The sequence below is a fragment of the Periplaneta americana genome, chromosome 16 (assembly GCF_040183065.1).
Source record: "Periplaneta americana isolate PAMFEO1 chromosome 16, P.americana_PAMFEO1_priV1, whole genome shotgun sequence".
Classification (NCBI taxonomy): Eukaryota; Metazoa; Arthropoda; class Insecta; order Blattodea; family Blattidae; genus Periplaneta; species Periplaneta americana.
In genome coordinates this window covers 34,934,606-34,954,561 of record NC_091132.1, presented here as the reverse complement: position 1 = coordinate 34,954,561, position 19,956 = coordinate 34,934,606, and the positions used below count along the sequence as shown (strand labels likewise).

General features: G+C 35.1%; 1 protein-coding gene across 6 annotated transcripts in view; it reads right to left on the bottom strand.

Annotated features, from left to right (window-relative positions):
* The window catches only part of Obsc (Obscurin), a 439,567-nt gene that overhangs the window by 247,398 nt on the left and 172,213 nt on the right, over nucleotides 1–19,956 (bottom strand). For all 6 annotated transcript variants that reach the window (XM_069813004.1, XM_069813001.1, XM_069812999.1 and 3 more), the window contains one exon: nucleotides 3,218–3,346. In XM_069813004.1, coding sequence (XP_069669105.1) covers nucleotides 3,218–3,346 — 129 coding nt within the window. The remainder of the gene's footprint in view (nucleotides 1–3,217; nucleotides 3,347–19,956) is intronic.

The following is a 19,956-nucleotide window of genomic DNA, read 5'->3' as shown; positions in this document are numbered from 1 at the left end:
AAATTTTCTTCCGTCCACGAGACTGGGTGTTTGTCCATTATCTTGTGACTGTTCTGTGATGTCCCTGTGGTGACCCTGTGCCATGCTAATCCCATGACCAGTGTGGCCTGAATTTGAGAGATATGCCTAGTGCAGCAATGGGGAAAAGTAGCACAGTGTGTTCCCTTCCCCTCAATCATACTTGAACCCCTCCTACTGCTAGCTAGCAGACTACTCATTCTTATACCTGTGTCCGTCCAAATCGCGACCACTCTGTCACAACAAGTCTGCGAGTATCAATGGTGGAATCATGTCCCACGGCAAAGTAAAAAGATACATTTACAAACACGAATGGGAATATAAGTACTTTTGTGTTTCTCGAAATAACAAAGCATTGTGTTTGTTGTGCAATAAGGAAGTATTCTGCTCCTTGTTCAGTGTGTTCCGACATTTTAAATCCCTCCATAAACAGAATTATAGTGAAACGAATTTGGCAGATAAATATTTGATTGATTAAAGTTCTCGTTAACACTTTCTTAAAAACATAAAATTTACTCTGTCACACGTTAAAAGTGTTAAAATTGTTAAAAAGGTATTTACCTTCGACAATAATCATGACTACAATAATATAGAAACAGATATGGAAATTTTACACATCACACCAAAAAGTTCACAGTTAAATATCCTAGAACAATACGAAATATATAAGAATACAATAGCACACCCACAATATATACTTAATACGCAACTACAGTTCAATATGCACACATTGTTTGACGTCATAGTACGTCATAGCATACAGACAACCAACCCCCACCATAGGAGCAACACACCCCCACCCCTACCATCGACAACTGCACATCGCAGAGCCAAAATCAGCAGTGGTTCAAGAGACACTGAAGACGACGACAAATAGCGTCGAAACGGGCCGTCTGTCGAAGGTAAATACCTTTTTAACAATTTTAACACTTTTAACGTGTGACAGAGTAAATTTTATGTAAATATTTGAATTTGTATTTATATCGTGATGACATTGTTATAACAGAAATATTGATATTACAATATCGTGACGGTTTTATGTAGTCGTTTTACAGATTAAACGCTAATTTATGTCCTTCTTTTTAAATAGGGCCATCCCGCAATAAGAGATTGAAAGAATTAAAACATCCATTAAAAACCAAAGACGAGCCAGCTTCAGTCTGTTTAGCAACAAACATATTTCGTGTTAGTTATCTTTTCCCAAAACATATAGCAGAGAAATTTAGGTGTTCTCGGAAGGGAGTAACAATTTCGGCCCAAGGTTTCATAACACGATAATAGCTAAATTCCTAAACATACAATTTGCTTATGCTTCTTATTTAAAAAAGAATCAATTAAAAAAATTGCTGTTAACAGAGAAAATTTAAAGTTCATTTATTGTGATATCTATGTGTTTTCTTCTCCTTTACTTTTTACTCTGTTATTTAATAAAATGTCTTAACATTATGTTGAATGCTCCATGAGCACGAGTATGTAACTTACTCTTTCTTAGGGTGCTAGAGTGTTTTATATTAAAACATCAATATGTATCTTTGTTCTTGCAATGAAGTATTAGGCCTATTATTATTATTATTATTATTATTATTATTATTATTATTATTATATTGTTGTTTATTTTGTAACATTATTTTTTATACATTTGTTAATTATTCGTGCTATCAGTTCATCTGTTGCAAGAAAAGTATTTGCATTCTATTTAGCCTACTTCGTTCATTACTCATTCGATTTGTTTACCGAATGAAGTAACACATTATTATTTTCCCTTTATTTATGTAAATATATTTTAATTACTAAAATGTAAACGCTTGTTTCGTTCTATTAACATTTACCAGCACCACATTTAGTTTAGGTCAGGAGTAGACCCTATAACAACACAACTATTACATCGCGTTTCTACTGGGATACGCCACTGCGCAGCTTTGGACTCGTCTTGTAAACAATCAAATCCGGAAACGACGAAATACGCCTGACCCACAGTCTAGTACATACAGTCGCGAAGCTCAATAGGTAGTAAATATGCAAACATTAGGTAGTTGCTCACCACTAGGATCGCTAATATCGCCTCATTACAGGCAATGCAAAATAGTACCGTCACAGTCTACTGTTTCTAGCACCCTCAAAACTCGAGCTTCGTGACTGTATATAGTAGACTGTGGCCTGACCTTGCTGTTTTAGATGTGGAGTGAGTAAGTTGCTGATTATGTTCATTCCACCCCTTTTTCCCAACGCTGGTCTAGTGTGTGATTCAGTGATGCTCCCTCTCCTACGCGCAGTCTTGTGTAAGATTGAAAAGGAGGAATATTAAGCCGACTAAGAAAGAAAGAAAGAAAGAAACAAACAAACAAACAAACAAACAAACAAACAAAGGAAGGAGAGAGAAATTTATTATTTTATAACATTATTTAATTAAAAATAAAAATAAACGGAAAAATATTATGCCGGACTATATTCTCTATTATGGTAGACGCCAATCATGAGACATTACAACACGTGCATTTGTTGACAGCAGGTTTCACGCTTGAATTGTATTTACAATAGAGTGGATTTATATTTCTCTCATTGAAATGTGTCTCGTAGAGGTTGTGTGGGATAGTTGTTGAGAGTGTACGCTATCTGACAAGAAGCTGGCAAGCCAAGAGCTCCTCCACTATGTCCTACTCCTTGATCATATGGATAAACAGAGCAGCTGACAAATTGCATCATGTCGGATATGCAATAAAAGTCCTCAAATAAAATTTGGCTCATGCGCTGAAATGTGATATGCTACATGCGATACAGTCAGGAGTTCACCAAGAATCATTCATAAACACTTCACACATGAGAATAAACATTTGTTCTCGGTACAACTTCAATTAGGAACTGGGCGGCATTAATCTCAAAACTTCGAAAAGATGTTCAATATTATCCAGAAATCTTGTCACTTTTACTTTATGACATGGCGCACCGAAATCCAAATGGATAAACCATTACTTTATTCGGAGCAGTATACTCGATAGCTCAGTCGGTTAAGGCACTTTCCTGCCGATTCGGAGTTGCGCTCGGGAACCAGTTCAATTCCCGTTTGGGGTTTTTCCGAGGTTTTCCTCAACCGTAAGGAGAATGTCAGGTAATCTATGGCGAATCCTGTATCTTACGCACCCCTGTTGAGGACATTAGTAAGAACAGAACAGCAAAAATCGATGTGTTTGTTTTGACTCACTCTCTACGTTGTCTTGAGACGTCCGGACTGGCGCTGCCGTTCGTCATCTCCCTGAACTCTGCCCGCTCCAGCACCTCGGCAGGCACCCACCCCTGCAGATTAGGATCGTCGAACGCTCGCACAAGCCATCTGAAACACAACAGACATCTTTTATATGAACCGTTCAGAGCAGAAGTGGTGTAAGTCAAATATGGGTAATGAGGGTTGAAGTACACATTCTGTAAAATACAGCGCAAAGTAGCAATTAATATTCGATTTATTTAAACTATTAATAGTCAATGGATAGCACGAAGGACATACACCACTTCTGCTCTGAACGGCTCATATGTCTATATCTTTTTTATAGGGGAGAAAGTGATTGTAAACTGCTTAAGATTGCAAGATCATGTCCTTAATAATTATTTAGGTTGCACTCAATAGAAATGTTATGAGGCTTATACCCAGAGCAAGTCATGCTATGGAATTTATCTTTCTCTAATTCTTCGCCCTCATCCTGTTTTGAACCAGCGAATTTCGAATCCAACGGTCACTCGTGGTAACCGTAAGACCACCGAATACGAACTTTCAACAAAGGAGCTCCTGAACTTGCTCTTTATCCATTGCATACTTCGAAGAAATGGAGACCATATATTTCTGCTGCTTTGTACTATGCCAGAATTATTTATTTATTTTATTTTGCTAATAATTGTAACATAAAATATAATATATACAGAAAAACTTTAGCTCGCCCCTGAAAGAGTAGAACTCGTGCTCAGGGGCGGATTCCAGAATTGAAATTAATAATTATACAATACAATTTTCTTATGTCTACTATGCAATTATAGTACGAGTATAAATTTAAATTTACAATTTTTAAATTTTTATAAAATCCATACGTAACTTTTTTAATTTAATACTAGAACTATTAGAATTGACAAGATTAGGATATTTAAATATAAATTTGTTATATATTCTTGGGCATCAATTACTACTATGATTAAATACTGTATCATTTTTGTTCAAACAATCTTAAAGAATTCATACCTTTTGTTTCATAACTATGAGAATACAATTCAAAATTATTTCGATTTTTATGTATGAATTTTATTAATACAATATAATAAATTTGTCGTATGTTAAGAACATTAAAGTCTAAAAACAATTTTTGAGATGGAAAATCAATAGGTTTATGAAGACAAATTTTAATTATTTTCTTCTGTGGATTAAAAGTGGATTAAAATTGGATTTAAATGAGCTATAATTCCATACATAATTACCGATTGAAATAAAGTTAAATATATTGTGCGTAATAAACTTATTGACAAGTAATTCCTCAATAAAACAAAATAATATATTATTTTACGTAATTGATTACAAATGTAATTAATGTGTTGGTTCCATTTTAAATGATTGTTGAAAATTATAATTAGATGGTGTATGTACTTCCTCTTGATGAAATTGCCCCAATTGGAGAGAAAAAGAAACTCCTTTCTTGTCCTCATGTCTCAAATGGTCTCTCTTTCCCATCATCTCAATATTGTATACTATCGAATTCATAAAATAGCTAATACATTTGCGACATTACTGAATATTTTTTTTAACATACAGGAAACAACTTCAAATTGTTTCAGATGAACTGGAAAGTCATTCGGGTGAGAGCACTGAACGTGAATGTCGACAAATTCTGACTTAGAAAAAGAAATCAAGATAATGAACGATATTTTGTGGTTTGCTTTAGTCGTCAAATCTAACTTGCTTCAAACACTTAACATCAGTTTGTATAAAAATATCTTTCTCGGCTATAAACAACATTTTGTATGTATGTATTTATTCACACTGCAATGGTGGCAGTGGTAACTAATTACACTCAATAATGACAATAATAAACTTGTTAATTAAAAATACACTTAATAATAATACCAATAATTAATACAAATAATTAATTCTAACAATAATTGATAATAATAATAATAATAATAATAATAATAATAATAATAATAATAATAATAATAATAATAATAATAATAATAATAATAATAATAATAATAATAATAATAATAATAGGGAATATCCTAAATTAAATGAAGCTTAAAATAACATTTAAAATAAATCTAATTTGTATCTTAAATCTAAGTACGAACTAAAACCCACGAGTATGATATGTTCATATCTGCACAAGTACCTTTCCACATTACACTCATTTCGCTGTCAACTCACTCACTGCACTGGAACTACGACACATTTCACTGATTCTATCCTGATTTCACTAACATTTCAAAAACATTTCACTGTTCAAATACTTTGCACTGCCACTATAAAATATAAAGCTTCCCTGACAGGAACACGTTTCACTGACACAACACACTTCACTGACACAACACACTTCACTGACACAACATAATTCTTCACTGATACAACACTTCAATAACAAAATATAATTTACATCCTTTACATACTGTGTATAATTATCGTCTATTAGTAAAGTCCTTAAGCCTATTTTTAAATACATTTTTGGTTGTTGGTAAAGCCTTTAGTAAGTCTGCAGGTAAAGCATTCCAGTCCCTGATAGTACGATTGAGAAAAGAAAACTTTCCAGTATCCGTTTTGTCCGTTAGAATGCAGAGTTTGAGCCTGCAGTGAAAAAAAAAAAAACAATATTATTGTTATGGTCAGTAAAATAAGGAAGTGTGTATATTAAAGTGTAAATTAACCACAAATGTTTCGTAACGCCTTTTGTAACTTTAGAGTGCCTTTTATTATTTTAACTTGTTTCATAAAATCTTTCCAAATTTTATAGTGCTTTTCTGTTATTATAACTTCTTTTTAAATGCAATTTTGCCAGATTATTTTAAGATTTTAAGTGCCTAAACATCCGGACTTCATTCATAACATGTTAGAAATCAGAGATCACATGGCTCATAACGCGGATGTTTTATTCTCTCGTAAACTTTGAGTCAGGTAAAACTGAAGTGATTCTGTACTATACTGGAAGATACATCCTAAGTACAAGTGACGCCATCGTAGCACATAAGCTGGGATGCAAAATCATATCTGTTTTCATATATGTAACTCTCACATTTGTTTTTGTGAGTATCTACACAGTTAAAATGTATGATACTCATTTCTTTAACAAATAACTAGGTCTGCGATTAACTGCTTTAATCCTGTTCTTCCTATTTTGGATATAGAAATTAACCACTAGCATTGGGAAATTGGCGACTTTTAGGTACACATCTAATCGTAATTATACCTACAGATTGCCCACCCCAAGGAAAATAAAATAAATGAAATCAAACAAGACACGGTGTTCCATAGATGCTACAGCTATTATCTGTGGGCATTGATCTCATGTGTTTGTTTAGATATTTTATTACATCGTTTCCTTACCTGTCAAACACACAAATAGGAACATTAAATCCAGACGTTTGAGATGGGCGGGGCATGTAGCACATATGGGTGATCGAAAAATGCATATAGAATGTTAGTTGGAAGACCTGAGGGAAAAATACCTTTGGGGAGGCCGAGACGTAGATGGGAGGATAATATTGAATAGATTTGAGAGCTTATGTGAAGGCGGCAATGAACCTCCGGGTTCCTTAAAGGCCATTTGTAAGTAAGTATATTTCAATTGCTAGAGAATTCTGTGATTTACTTTTTAAGACACTGTTGGACAATAAAATGTTGATAGCTCGAAGTAATCACCCAAGATTTCGGACAAGTTCATGACATCACTGGTCAAATCACTGGTCATCATGCAATTTCAATATTTTATTTATTCATTAAAGACATCAGCTCAAAGAATTTAAGTGACCACAACGGTCCTGAATACAATAAATATGTACAATGTAATGTGATTTGAAACATTAAAGAAAAAGGAAGTTAATTGTTGAAGGCAAATATAAGTGAATTAATTGAAATAGAGATGATGATGTAATATTTGAAGAGAATCCTTGATAATATTTATAAGAACAGACATTACATAATCAAAAGGAATGTGAAGTTCCTTAAGATAATTCCACGTGAATTTTGTAATAGAACCTCTACTGCCAAACAGCAAACCAATGACAGACCATTGTTTAAGAGGGACGTTTCGAGAAAGATACGACAGACAAGGTTCATATATACTTAGACTTCTTCTCAATATCAATATAATATAAAATAATGCCCTTATTTGCTAACGAATTGTACCTTATATTTAAAGTACTTTTCGTTAAAAAAAAAAAAAACTAGATTTTTCGGTAAGGAAGTGAAATTTCTATTTCATTACACTAATTTTTTTCCTTAAAAATAAAATTGGTTAAATTTAAATATTTTAACATTAAATTACATGAAGAAAAAGGCAGGGGCTGAAGATGATTTCGTAATACTGACAGTTTCGTTGCACGTTAGAGGCCTAACGATATTTTCCTGCACTTACAAGCTTGTGAATTGGAATTTTGTCCGAAACTGCTTCACTGGAAAATAAATATCTCCACCATTTGTAGGACCTAACAAAGAAATCAGTTTCAACAATATGAAGAAAGTAATGAATAACATTCATTATAAAAGTTTTCTTTGAACGCTTTCCACTGTAGAATCGATTCTCGCGATCTACCGGTAGAATTCCTCTGTACTCATGTACTTATTTTTTTCGTCGCGTTTATCTCTTTGAATATTAAAATTTTTCGAACATAATAGCAATAAAGACTTAAGATGCCATGTTTGTTATTTTAGATATCCTCATTGACTTGACATTCATTTTAGAGTATTCATTTTAGACCAACAGAGTTATGAAAAAAATGTCTTAATATTACAAGGAACACATATAGTACTTCAGTATTCATTCGTTTATTTTTTCACATACTTCTGTGGCTTAAAGTCAGACATAATTCCGCCACTGATGCCAACTCAATTGTTTTGAATGATAGAAAACTCTGCGGACATAGTATAGATATAGGCCTACGTAGAAGTTAACTAAAAGGTAGAAGGGAGTAAAATAAGACGAAGGGGAAAGTGCACATTGAGGCACTTTTCCCCATTATTTGTTCTACATCTACTAGGCCATTTGATAAGTAATGGTAACAATAGGCCTACTGTAAATCAGTGCTCCTACCGGTGACCATTGAAATCTTGTACTATGTAATAGAACAGCGACTGTTTCATAAATTTGCAATATTGAAAGTCTCGAAGTAGCCATATTTTGTAAATACATTAGCTGTTTCTGATTTATAGTAAACAATACAGCTCTAAAAGTTACGAACAAAATTGCTTCAAAAAATCCAAGTTGCAAGAGAAAAACATTCAACTCGGTGCTTTAGGGCATTGCAAAAAACCTGTGGGAGAAAAGTCCTACCATACTAAGCTAATGCAAATTGGGTGGAAGCGAGGCATTCGCTTTCAATCAAGAGTTGATATCCGAAGGGATTTAGATTGATCAGTGAGAAAAATATCCAGAAATGCTACTGCAGATGGAGTCCGCCGTCTTCCAAGAATTTGGCGAAGTATTGTTGACATGGCAGGAGACCATATTTGAAGTATTTAATGTCAGAAGTAACCTAAATAAATTTAGTGCGAAACTTACTATTTTGCCATTACTTGTCGAATGCCCTAGTATAATACGGAAAAAATCCTAACCTCACTATTCGCGTAGGCTTAACAATGTAAAAGCCTCTAGCAATATTGGAATTTCAGTTCACGAATTTTTTTGAATTACCAGAAATAAAATTTCGTCTGTTCTATCGTAAACAGGCGAGACTGTTGTCAAATAAACGACTCTAAAAATCTCCTAAGGAACAGTGGCGTGCTGACATTGTATTCGGAAAGTGCGTACACAGTCTCTGACTGACTTCATTTACTAATATTTCCGGTCATTTCTTTTCGTGTTTCCGGGAAAATATGGGAAGAGTACGTGGAATAGCAGCAATCATATCCCTTCCATCAACCCCTGGCATCGATTGCAAGGGCCGTAGTGATTTCACTGCATCACATTGTTGTGAAAGTCGCTAAAATTACACACAATCCGTGGGACACGGCCGTGAAGATGAATCATACAAGAATCTTCCGCGTGGGGTAGGCGCTCCACAAATAGCAGCAGCTACTGTGTAGCGATTGGGAAACTCCCTGCAAGGGCACTTCCGTTCCGAGCCATGGCTGGCCCGCAATAACACTTTCTCGTAATTAATCGATCTGCTCAGTGATCAGATTTATCTACAATTATGGGGGAGGGGGTTCATTTTCCTACTCCCTTGACGCAGGCTCCATATTCTGTGCTATTTAAATCAATATAGGCCTATTCTCCTGTTTACGCCGTAGTAAATATATTCTAACATAGTGACCTTACTTTACTATTGTATACCACTTATCCCAATAAACACTTTACATGGCTGTAAAGCCAACAAAAACACAGCACTAGTGAAATAGGAAATCATGAAACTCATTCTTTTCAGTAGTTCAGTGCTAGATAGTTCGGTTAATTAAAATGTGTCTCAGTGAAACGTACAGCAGAATCCGTATAGATCAATTTCTGTCAGATGAGTTTCCAATTCACTGTGGGCTAAAGCAAGGAGATGCACTATCACCTTTACTTTTTAACTTTGCTCTAGATTACGCCATTAGGAAAGTCCAGGATAACAGAGAGGGTTTGGAATTGAATGGGTTACATCAGCTGCTTGTGAATATGTTAGGAGAAAATCCACGAACGATTAGGGAAAATACGGGAATTTTACTTGAAGCAAGTAAATAGATAGATAGTAGATAGGTTTGGAAGTAAATCCCGAAAAGACAAAGTATATGATTATGTCTCGTGACGAGGATATTGTACGAAATGGAAATATAAAAATTAGAAATTTATCCTTTGAAGAGATGGAAAAATTCAAATACCTGGGAGCAACAGTAACAAATATAAATGATATTCGGGAGGAAATTAAACACAGAATAAATATGGGAAATCCCTGTTAATATTCGGTTGAAAAGGTTTTATCATCCAGTCCTCTGTCAAAAAATCTGAAAGTTAGAATTTATAAAACAGTTATATTACTGATTGTTCTGCATGGTTGTGAAACTTGGACTCTCAATTTGAGAGAGGAACATAGGTTAAGGGTGTTTGAGAATAAGGTGCATAGGAAAATATTTGGGGCTAAGAGGGATGAAGTTACAGGAGAATGGAGAAAGTTACACAACGCAGAACTGCACGCATTATATTCTTCACCTGACATAATTAGGAACATTAAATCCAGACGTTTGAGATGGGCAGGGCATGTAGCACGTATGGGCGAATCCAGAAATGCATATAGAGTGTTAGTTGGGAGGCCGGAGGGAAAAAGGCCTTTGGGGAGGCAGAGATGTCGATGGGAAGATAATATTAAAATAGATTTGAGGGAGGTGGGAGATGATGATAGAGACTGGGTTAATCTTGCTCAGGATAGGGACCAATGGCGGGCTTATGTGAGGGCGGTAATGAACCTCCGTGTTCCTTAAAAGAAGCTAGTAAGTAAGTAAGTAAGTTCAGTGCTAGAACCATGATGCGAAGTAGGATTCGATCCCTGGAGTTTACATGCAATACTTCCGTTTCCCTCACCATTCTGATATTCAATCCAACAACAACATCTAGCTGTCAGGTAAAGCTCCCGTGAAGCAGACTTGAATAATTTCGAGGAAAAATTGTTCCGTGGCCTGATATTGATCCTGGGACCTCTGGCACCAGCGCTCTTACCAACTGAGCTACCCAGGAACTCCACCCGACACCATCTCAATTTTTCCCCTTATATCCACACACTCCGATTGGGCTGACGAGAAACCAGAAACCCACATCGAGAGCACTCAAACTTAGTCACACAGAGATCGATGCCCGGCCCCGGAACAATTTTTCACTTGAAAATATTCAACACCATTTTGATTTCATTTTTCTTTTCATAGTATAATTTGATATAATAAAAATATACTGTCTGGGTAAGGTGTACGAGCTTCGATAATTCCGGATGGAGATAACCACCCAAACTTTGTTTCTCTGTAAAACACTCACGACTTCGCATCGATGCGAAACATAGGGTATACGTTCAATAGGTGTAACTCGCTGGCATTCGGTAATCTTCCCGGGCTTTCAGGACGATATGTCCATTGATGTCATGTCCATAAACTTTTATGTTAATTTTTTTACTCACTTTTATTTACACCCACATTTTTGGGTCCATTGACTTATGTCCACACACGTTTATGCCAATTTTTATTTATATCCACCTTTCATATACATTATGTCCACTTTTTATATAGGCCTATGTCCAGTCGCGGAATGTGAAATGAATATGTGTATTTATTTATTTAGGCAAAGTTAAGACCGTAAGGCGCTCCTCCAGGCAAAATTGTACATACACCTACAATAAGTCTATACTTAGGCTTTTAAGAAACCCGGAGGTTCATTGCCGCCCTTACATAAGGCCTCCATCGGTCCCTAAACTGATCGAGATTAATCCATTCTCTACAATCATATTCCACCTCCCTCAAATCCATTTTAATATTATCTTCCCATCTACGTGTTGGATTCGCCCATACGTGCTACATGCCCTGTCCATCTCAAACGTCTGGATTTACATAAGGGATGAACATCTACTCGAGAAAGGACAAGGGAAATGCCAGTAAGATTTCCACCTGAAATAAGAAAAACTTATAATTTTTTTACATTAAAAACCTTGCAAAATGTCTTACCTCGGCTTGTTTGTGCTTCTTTTAAATCAAGTTGAGGTAACGGCCTTCCAAGCTTCTTTATTTTACATTTATCTTCCAAGATTGCAACTGAAAAATTTGTTTGTAAAAGATATTGAACTCTAATCATTTTCTTTGGAAACGAACACTGGTCACACTCACAGGTGGATATATAAAGACTAAAACACCGAGAAAGACTAAATGGACATTTAAAGGATTGTAAGAAACCATTAATAAATACAACAATCAGTAACACACACGTACACGTGCTAAAAGCGTGATCTCAGCTACAGATTGGAAATAACTACCGGTTTGCTACACGAAGTCTTTCGTGTGTCGGCTGTTTCACAATCACGTGACTACAGCTGCGCTGGTCCAAACACCAGCACAACCACACGTTTGCTATGCAGCATTTCCCCTTGCCTCTCGCCCCGCAGAAGCTGACTTGGCGAGGTTCAGAGGAAAAATTGAACCTCAGAAGCTTACAAGTATGTACGTATTCGATCTCTGCGGTTCAAAAGTTATCATACGACAAATATACATCAGAACTGCAAATAAACTTATGAAAGATAAGCAAGAAACAAAGAATGATAGTGTAAATTATAAATAAATTTATTTAAACAATTAAACTATTTTTCTTGTTTTTCCTGGGTGTTCTCTGAACCATTGAACGTATAGGACGCATCGCCAATGAAGTTAAATGAAGGTGAAGAAACAGAAGACGACGTGTAGCTAATTGGTTATGTGAAATGGACATAATCGTTTTAGGTGGACATTCATGCAGTTGACATAAAAAAGTGGACATACAATTTGTGTTTCTGGACTAAGATAAAGTGGACATATAATTAATTGGACATATTTTAGTCATAATTTAATAGACTTTTATGTAATGTGCGTAAGTTTTCAGATTCGGTGCCGAGGTAAGTAATTTTGTGCGAGATCGTGCGTATTTGCTTGGTTTCCGCACAAAACCAATCCGCGGAAAGTCTAAAATTCCACATTCAGTATTCCCAACCTAACACACATAACAATTTCCCTCTTCTTACCGCTTAAGTGACATATTGATTTTACTGCTTTAGGCTTTTAACATATTATTTTTAGAGACGTTCAATATAGTAATAATTATACCACTGCAATTTCACCTAAATTGCACTGTTAATTATTGTTTTTAAATATTTGCAAAAATTAAGTAAACTCTACAACTCCACTAAAGTTACTTCATTCGTGATGCAAGTAACATTAAGGAAGCCGTGAGAAAATCAACGAGATTCCAGACTCATCATAGACTGGGGGGAAAAAAGACAGACGTATATCACGGCCTGCTGGAGTGTAGTAAACACAGAAAACATTTTAAAGCAACAATGTTGAAGATAGATATTTTTGTTTTGCAAATTTGTCGTCATTGAAGAGAAACCAAGATGGAGATTTCATTGCAACTAATTAGAAATTTCTCTTTCTTCGCACAAAATAATGTACGATACATGAGCGGTATGTTTTCTTTCAATTCTCGGAAATTAAAAAAGCTCAACTACGTTTCGCTTTTTCAAACTTTTCCTCGAACATGAAAACTTCAACATACCGCTCTTGTAACGCATATTACTATTGTATAAAAAAAGTTCAGACACAGAAGTAGAACTGAACATATTCAACTCTACAGCAGAATAGAAACAGAAACACAAGAACAGAACTGGTAATGGCACATTTAATAGCCTAATGCCAACAGAGACACTCCTTAAAATAAAACTGGATTGCGAACTGAAAGGACATCGAGATGTCGGACGCTCTCTTAACTGGATGGAAGGACGAATTCTATCGGATTTGGTAACTTTCCAAAAGGCCTAAATCCATACAGTGGACGACGTTGAAGATAATAACAAATTAAACGTTTAATGTAGTTAACAACTATAACCGAAACATGCACGTTCCCTCTCTGGATGTTTTTAATTCGTTAACCTCTAGCGAAGTATTATTTAAAGAAGCGGTCGTTACAACTGAAGTGTATTGTCCACAGAGCGCTGAAAAATGTCTCCCAACTCCCCCTCTTATTTCTCCACCAACGGTCAACTACAATCTGACCTCGTAAACAATTCCCCGCCCGTCGTAAAAAAGGCAATGAGAAAACCTTAATAATCACTCAAGTTTGTATATTGAGATTTTTGGTATGAAAGCGTACAGAATAAGTGAATCATATAATCGGCACATGCTTTCTCATTGCACATTTTAGTAAATAAGCTCAACTAATAATAGACCTATCATTATTATACATACTTTTACTACTTTTGTTATTGCTTTTGTTTGAGTGTATATTTTACTTCTGATAGTGTAGAAGAGAAGGCCTCATAGCCTTAAATCTACCAGAATAAACAAACAAACAAATAAATAAATAAGAAAATAAATGAATAAACAAAATAAATAAATAAATAAATAAATAAGTAACTAAGTAAATAAATAAATAGATAAATAAATAAATGAAAATAAATAAATAACTAAGTAAATAAACAACTAAATAAATAAGTAAGTAACTAAGTAAATAAATAAATGTCAATAAATAAATAAGACAATAAATAAATAAATAAATAAACAAATGAATAAGTAAGTAACTAAGTAAATAAATAAGTAAGTAAATAAGTAAGTAACTAAGTAAATAAGTAAATAAATAAATAAGTTACTAAGTAAATAAGTAAATAAATAACTAAATAAGTAAGTAAATAAGTAACTAAGTAAATAAGTAAATAAACAACTAAATAAATAAGTAAATAAATAAATAAGTAAATAAATGAATAAATAAGTAAGTAAATAAGTAAATAAATAAATAAATAAATGAGGAGTTGGCGAACAAATGAGTTTAGTTGCAAAACAAATTGAGTTAAGGTTACTTTTTTTGGAAGGTTGGTATTTCCTACAATGTGTTCACATTAAAATTAATGAAAAAAAATTTTATCCCATTAAAAAGGAATTTAATACACTACATATTGTCAATCAGAAAAGAATAAGTCACAATCAACTAACCATGGAGCCGTTGCCGTAGCAACCATTATTCCATCATGATTTGCACATTGTGTGTGTTTTTCTTAACTTGTGCTGCTAACTTTGTGCTGGCCATTTTACATCTTGTTTTAAACGTTGTATATTATTTTATCCATTTTGAAACAATGAGTGATATTGAAGACAGTGTTGTGAGTGTAGGTGAAGCCAACGAAGACTCAAGAAAAATAACTGTAAATCCTAGGAAGAAGAAATTATAAAAAAAAAAAGTATCAGTGGTCATTCAAAAAAGATTATGTCCACCCTGGGTTGATCAAAAAATATTTAGTCCAATATTTAAACAGGTTTAAAACACAAATAACAAGTTTTGATTTTAAAAATGTGTGTGAAACTATATCCGAAGTGTGATAAACTGTGATAATGTAAACATTTAATGTTATTAAAGATAACGGTTTTTTGTCTTTCCTGAAAATTCTTATTTACTTGACTAAACTCGTTTTGTTCACCACCTCCTCAAATATGTATCGGATTGTCCGCAATAACAGTTACATACATAAAGGTTATGCGAAAATTAGCGACAACACTGCTAATATTCAGCTCCCCTAGAGGCGACCAATGTAAACTGGTAGTATGAGATGGAATGGTGCCTGATGTGTGTTACCTGTAATTTATAAGAAAATAATCCTATTTATATTCCATAAGCAGTGATTGTAATATGAATGTTACCTGCAACACCCTAACGAAATGTCCAGCAAATATGAGCAGGAAGAAAAAAATTCTAAAAAGTCATGAAGCATTACAGGAAGCAATGTCCTCCGTGTTCTCCGGATATCAGATCCTACGACTATGAGTTTTTCCCTAAAATGAAAGAACCACAGTAACAGACGGGCCATCATAACAGATGTAGAGCAGTCAACTAGAAGCTTAGAGCAAAGTGACTCTGTAGACGGCATCCGTCGTCTTCCAGAGGTGTGATGACGGGTACATGATAATGTAAGGTAGCGGCCGGCAAAGATTACGCCATATAAAATGCATCCCGCAATACAGAGCAAAGAGAAGGTAGGAGGGGGACTATACCTGAAGTGCTTAACTTTGAATGCATTTTTAAGTAGGTTAGGTATCTTACGACGCTGTATCAACATCTTAGGTTATTTAGCGTCTGAATGAGAAATGAGTCCGGGGTCCAGCACCGAAAGTTACCCAGCATTTGCTCATATTGGGTTGAAGGAAAACTCCGGAAAAACCTCAACCAGGTAACTTTCCCCGACCTGGATTCGAATCCGGATCACCTGGTTTCGCGGTCAGACGCGCTAACCGTTACTCCACAGGTGTGGACAACTTTGAATGAACAAGTGATGGCTAAGGAGAGGGAGATTATGTCTTACCGCTCTGCCCTGCTTGTGTATTAAGGGGTTGACTCGCGAGTCAAGAAATGTCGACCATTGCTGTAAAGTATTAATTTGAAGAATTAAGTACAGTTCGTCAATTGCGAATAAATAATTTTTTTGTTATTAATGCATATTTCTACATATAGTGCCAACACTGGTTCTAATACAGGCTTCTAAGCTTCGCGTAATGGACTGTCATATTCCCTCTCATATTATTGTAGGCTATCTGATTGACAAAGGTGAAGAATTTCAATGCTTTCAGTAGGTCTTGAATGCTTTCAAATGTTCACACAAGTAAAAGTCCACGATTAAGCACTTAGAAACCTGTATTAGAGCTTAGTGTGGCCATTTTGAGCCCTGTCTGTAGAATTATGCACGGACTTGGTATACAAATATGTAAAAATGAAATTGCAATGAAGCAAACATTATGAACTAAGAAGTCCCTATAATTAAAAAAAAAAAAAAAACAAAAACCAAAGCGAAATTGACTGTCCATATAAAAGACCTTTTTCTTCTTATTTTTAGGTTCTTTGTTAAATCCCCAAAGGCTCTTCAGATATTAGCTAACACACTGTATGTTGGTTGGTTGTACAGCAGCTATTTAAATCTTTCGGTTGCACTTTAAACGTTGCCAATAAGTTTATTTAATGTTTCTTCAGACACTTCTGAAAATCCCGCCAAACTAGCATTGTATTACATGGCTGTAAGCATGGATAATTTATATAACTTTAAAGATCAAAGACCACATTGAAGACAGGGAAGATAATCTAATAAGTACTGAAATTAGTTTATATTGCTTATTGATAATAAAAATTGAAAATAATCGAAATGTTGCGAATCTAGTTTTTCAGGTAAAGCTCCCTGAAAAGAATATTTAAATAATTTCAAGGATAAAATTGTTCCGGGACCGGGTATCGATCCCGGGGCCTCTGGTTGAACGTACCAACGCTCTATCAACTGAGCTACCCAGGAAGACCTAACCTAACCCAGGAACTCCACCCGACACCGTCTCAATTTTTCCCTTTAGCTCAACAATATCAGCAACAGTGGAAGAACCATGTACAAAGAATGGAAAGGACAGACTTCCAAGATTAGCCTCAGTATAGCCTACAGACCAAGCGGACACAGAGATCAAGGAAGACCAAGACAGCGATGGAGGCTTCAAGGCCATCTTTCTTAGATTATCGTTACTAGCGCTATGTTCGGTTCAAGTTTGTCGAGTATGGCAAAGTTCGATATTCGCCGATGTTCGCTCTGCAGAAGGAGGCCTGTCGTGTTTGTTCCACCTGGTTATGGAAATATTCGCTGTGATCCATTCCTGTCTCTTCATGTTTTAACCGCTGAAGTATGTTAGCACAGATCTCTCGATTAGTTTTTCATATGGAATAAGACGAAGTTTGTAATATTTTGGTTGCAACTCTCATGTTCGAACATCGCAGGACACTAATCGTTACAGATCACATGGTCCAAAACGAAGAAGTTCATGATGATGATGATGATGATGATGATCATGATGAGATGTAAATATTATTATGTTTTTTCTTGCTTTCTCTCAAGTGAAAAATGAATAGAACGGAGAAAAATTCTCTTCGGCACCGGGACCCGAACTCGGGTTTTCAGCTCTACGTGTTGACGCTTTATCCACTAAGCCACACCGGATTCCAGTTCCGATGCCGGATTGAATCCTTCTCAGTTTAAGTTCTACCTCCCTATTCCCCTTTCTCTCAAGTGTTTCTCAAACTTTTCTGTAAGCGTATTTTCTTAGAAAAGGTTTCCAAAATTCTTTAACATAGAGCCGACTTTTGAGAACTGAATTGTGGCTTCATAACTCAAGGATTTGGCTTAAAAAGCCTGTTACGGCTCCAAATACAATTTTACAGTCAGTCAGTTCATCTTTTAAAATGTTTTCCTTGGCATCTACGATTTCTAGATTTTTAGATACAACTGTTAATAAAATTCCTTGTATTATTTAATTTGCATAATTACCGAACGAAGTGACTCAAAGACATCGAATTATGAATATAATTAGTTCAGCAGCTTACAAGAAAAACCTATACAGACGTGCGAAGAAATGGTTTTCGATAACAGAATCACAGATATTTATGTTCCGGTAAAAATACTGAAATGACAATTTTTCGCAGCATAACAACGCTTTCTCGGTACATGATAAAATCAGGAAGTAAAAGTGATCAGCAGATAGAAATTCTTATTACAAACATTTCAACCCCTCACTGTAACTGTCTTGGTTCAGAGCAAGATTTTATTTGTAATAAGACGAACATTATATAAGGCCGGCAGCATACTTCATCGGACATTCGTGCCTTATAGCAGTGCGTACAATCACTGTCACATCGAAGGTCTGAGACAAAACCGTCCTGTCCGAGACAGAATGTCCGATACAGTATGCTGCTGGCGTAAGACATGTTCTATCGTGATCATCAGCTTCAAAATTTCTGTCGAAATAAAAAGCAACCTATGTATATTTTTTCTGCACATAGTAGACTGCAGATACACTGAACATGGTTGCAACTTGGGAAAAAAGCCAATTCGAGCAAGTTCCATAAGAACGTTTCTATTGTTTTTGTGGGTGTAATACCGTGCATGCCTGGATCTATCCGCACCTGTTACCATCATTGAAAAGGAAAGCAACAAGGTCAACATTGTGCGGAACGGACTATTTTGTGCAGGGGCACACGGAAACCTAACGATCACAGTGTGTTGACATTGCCGGTAGACTTTCAGAAGAGGTGTAACTATTTCCTACATTTTTTTCGTATTTTATAAGTAACTGGTTTACTTCCTTCCTGCATGTATCCATGTGACTCATGCAAACATTTTTATTACATTACTACAAATATGTCCATATTCAACAATAACGTGTTATTTTGTTAGGTGAATGTTAAGAACAAGAAGTACAGAAGATTTATTAGATAAAAACGGAACTTATGTTCGTAGTCGTAAGGAATAAAGACAGCAAAATTCGATTGATAAGAAGTTGATTCTAACGATTTTCATCTCAATGTTTCACCTTAACGAATAACAAAATGCAGTCCTTATGGTCCCAAAAATCCTTCCTTAAGAGTTATGAATTGTTAAATAATGGAGGTATACATATTATACCTATGAACTATGAATAAAAAGTGACGATAAAAAATTGGAATAACTTCACTAAAATAGCATAGACTTATAGTGAGAAAGTATTGTAAGAGCACTCTGAATCACGGGGCCTGTCTCTATTTCTTAAATTGGTTCGTTTACATAATGGAAATGAATTAATGATGCAGAATGTCTTCTTCTATTATAACCGTGTCGCATCATATGTGGTATATATATATACAGGGTGTTAAAACAAGAAACTAATGTCTAAGAAACATGGGTCCTACAACAAATACTTTCTGAGATTAGGGAATTCAATTTTTTTCTCAGCAACTAATGTCTCTTTCACCTTGTAATTTTACATGCTCAGTATTCACTGCGTCTGCAATTATAGACTATTTTCAGATTTAATAAAAGTTTCACCATTATGAGTAACTACCATAACAAAAAAGTGGCCGTTTTTGTGCACTGATGTGCCATTTTTATGATAATGTACACAAATATGAATATTTCTGAGCCATTCTTTTTTCTATTTATTCCAAAATGTCAAATGAACAACAAGAACTACAATCTTTGAAACGTCTACAACAAACGTATTTTTTTTAAATTTCTTAT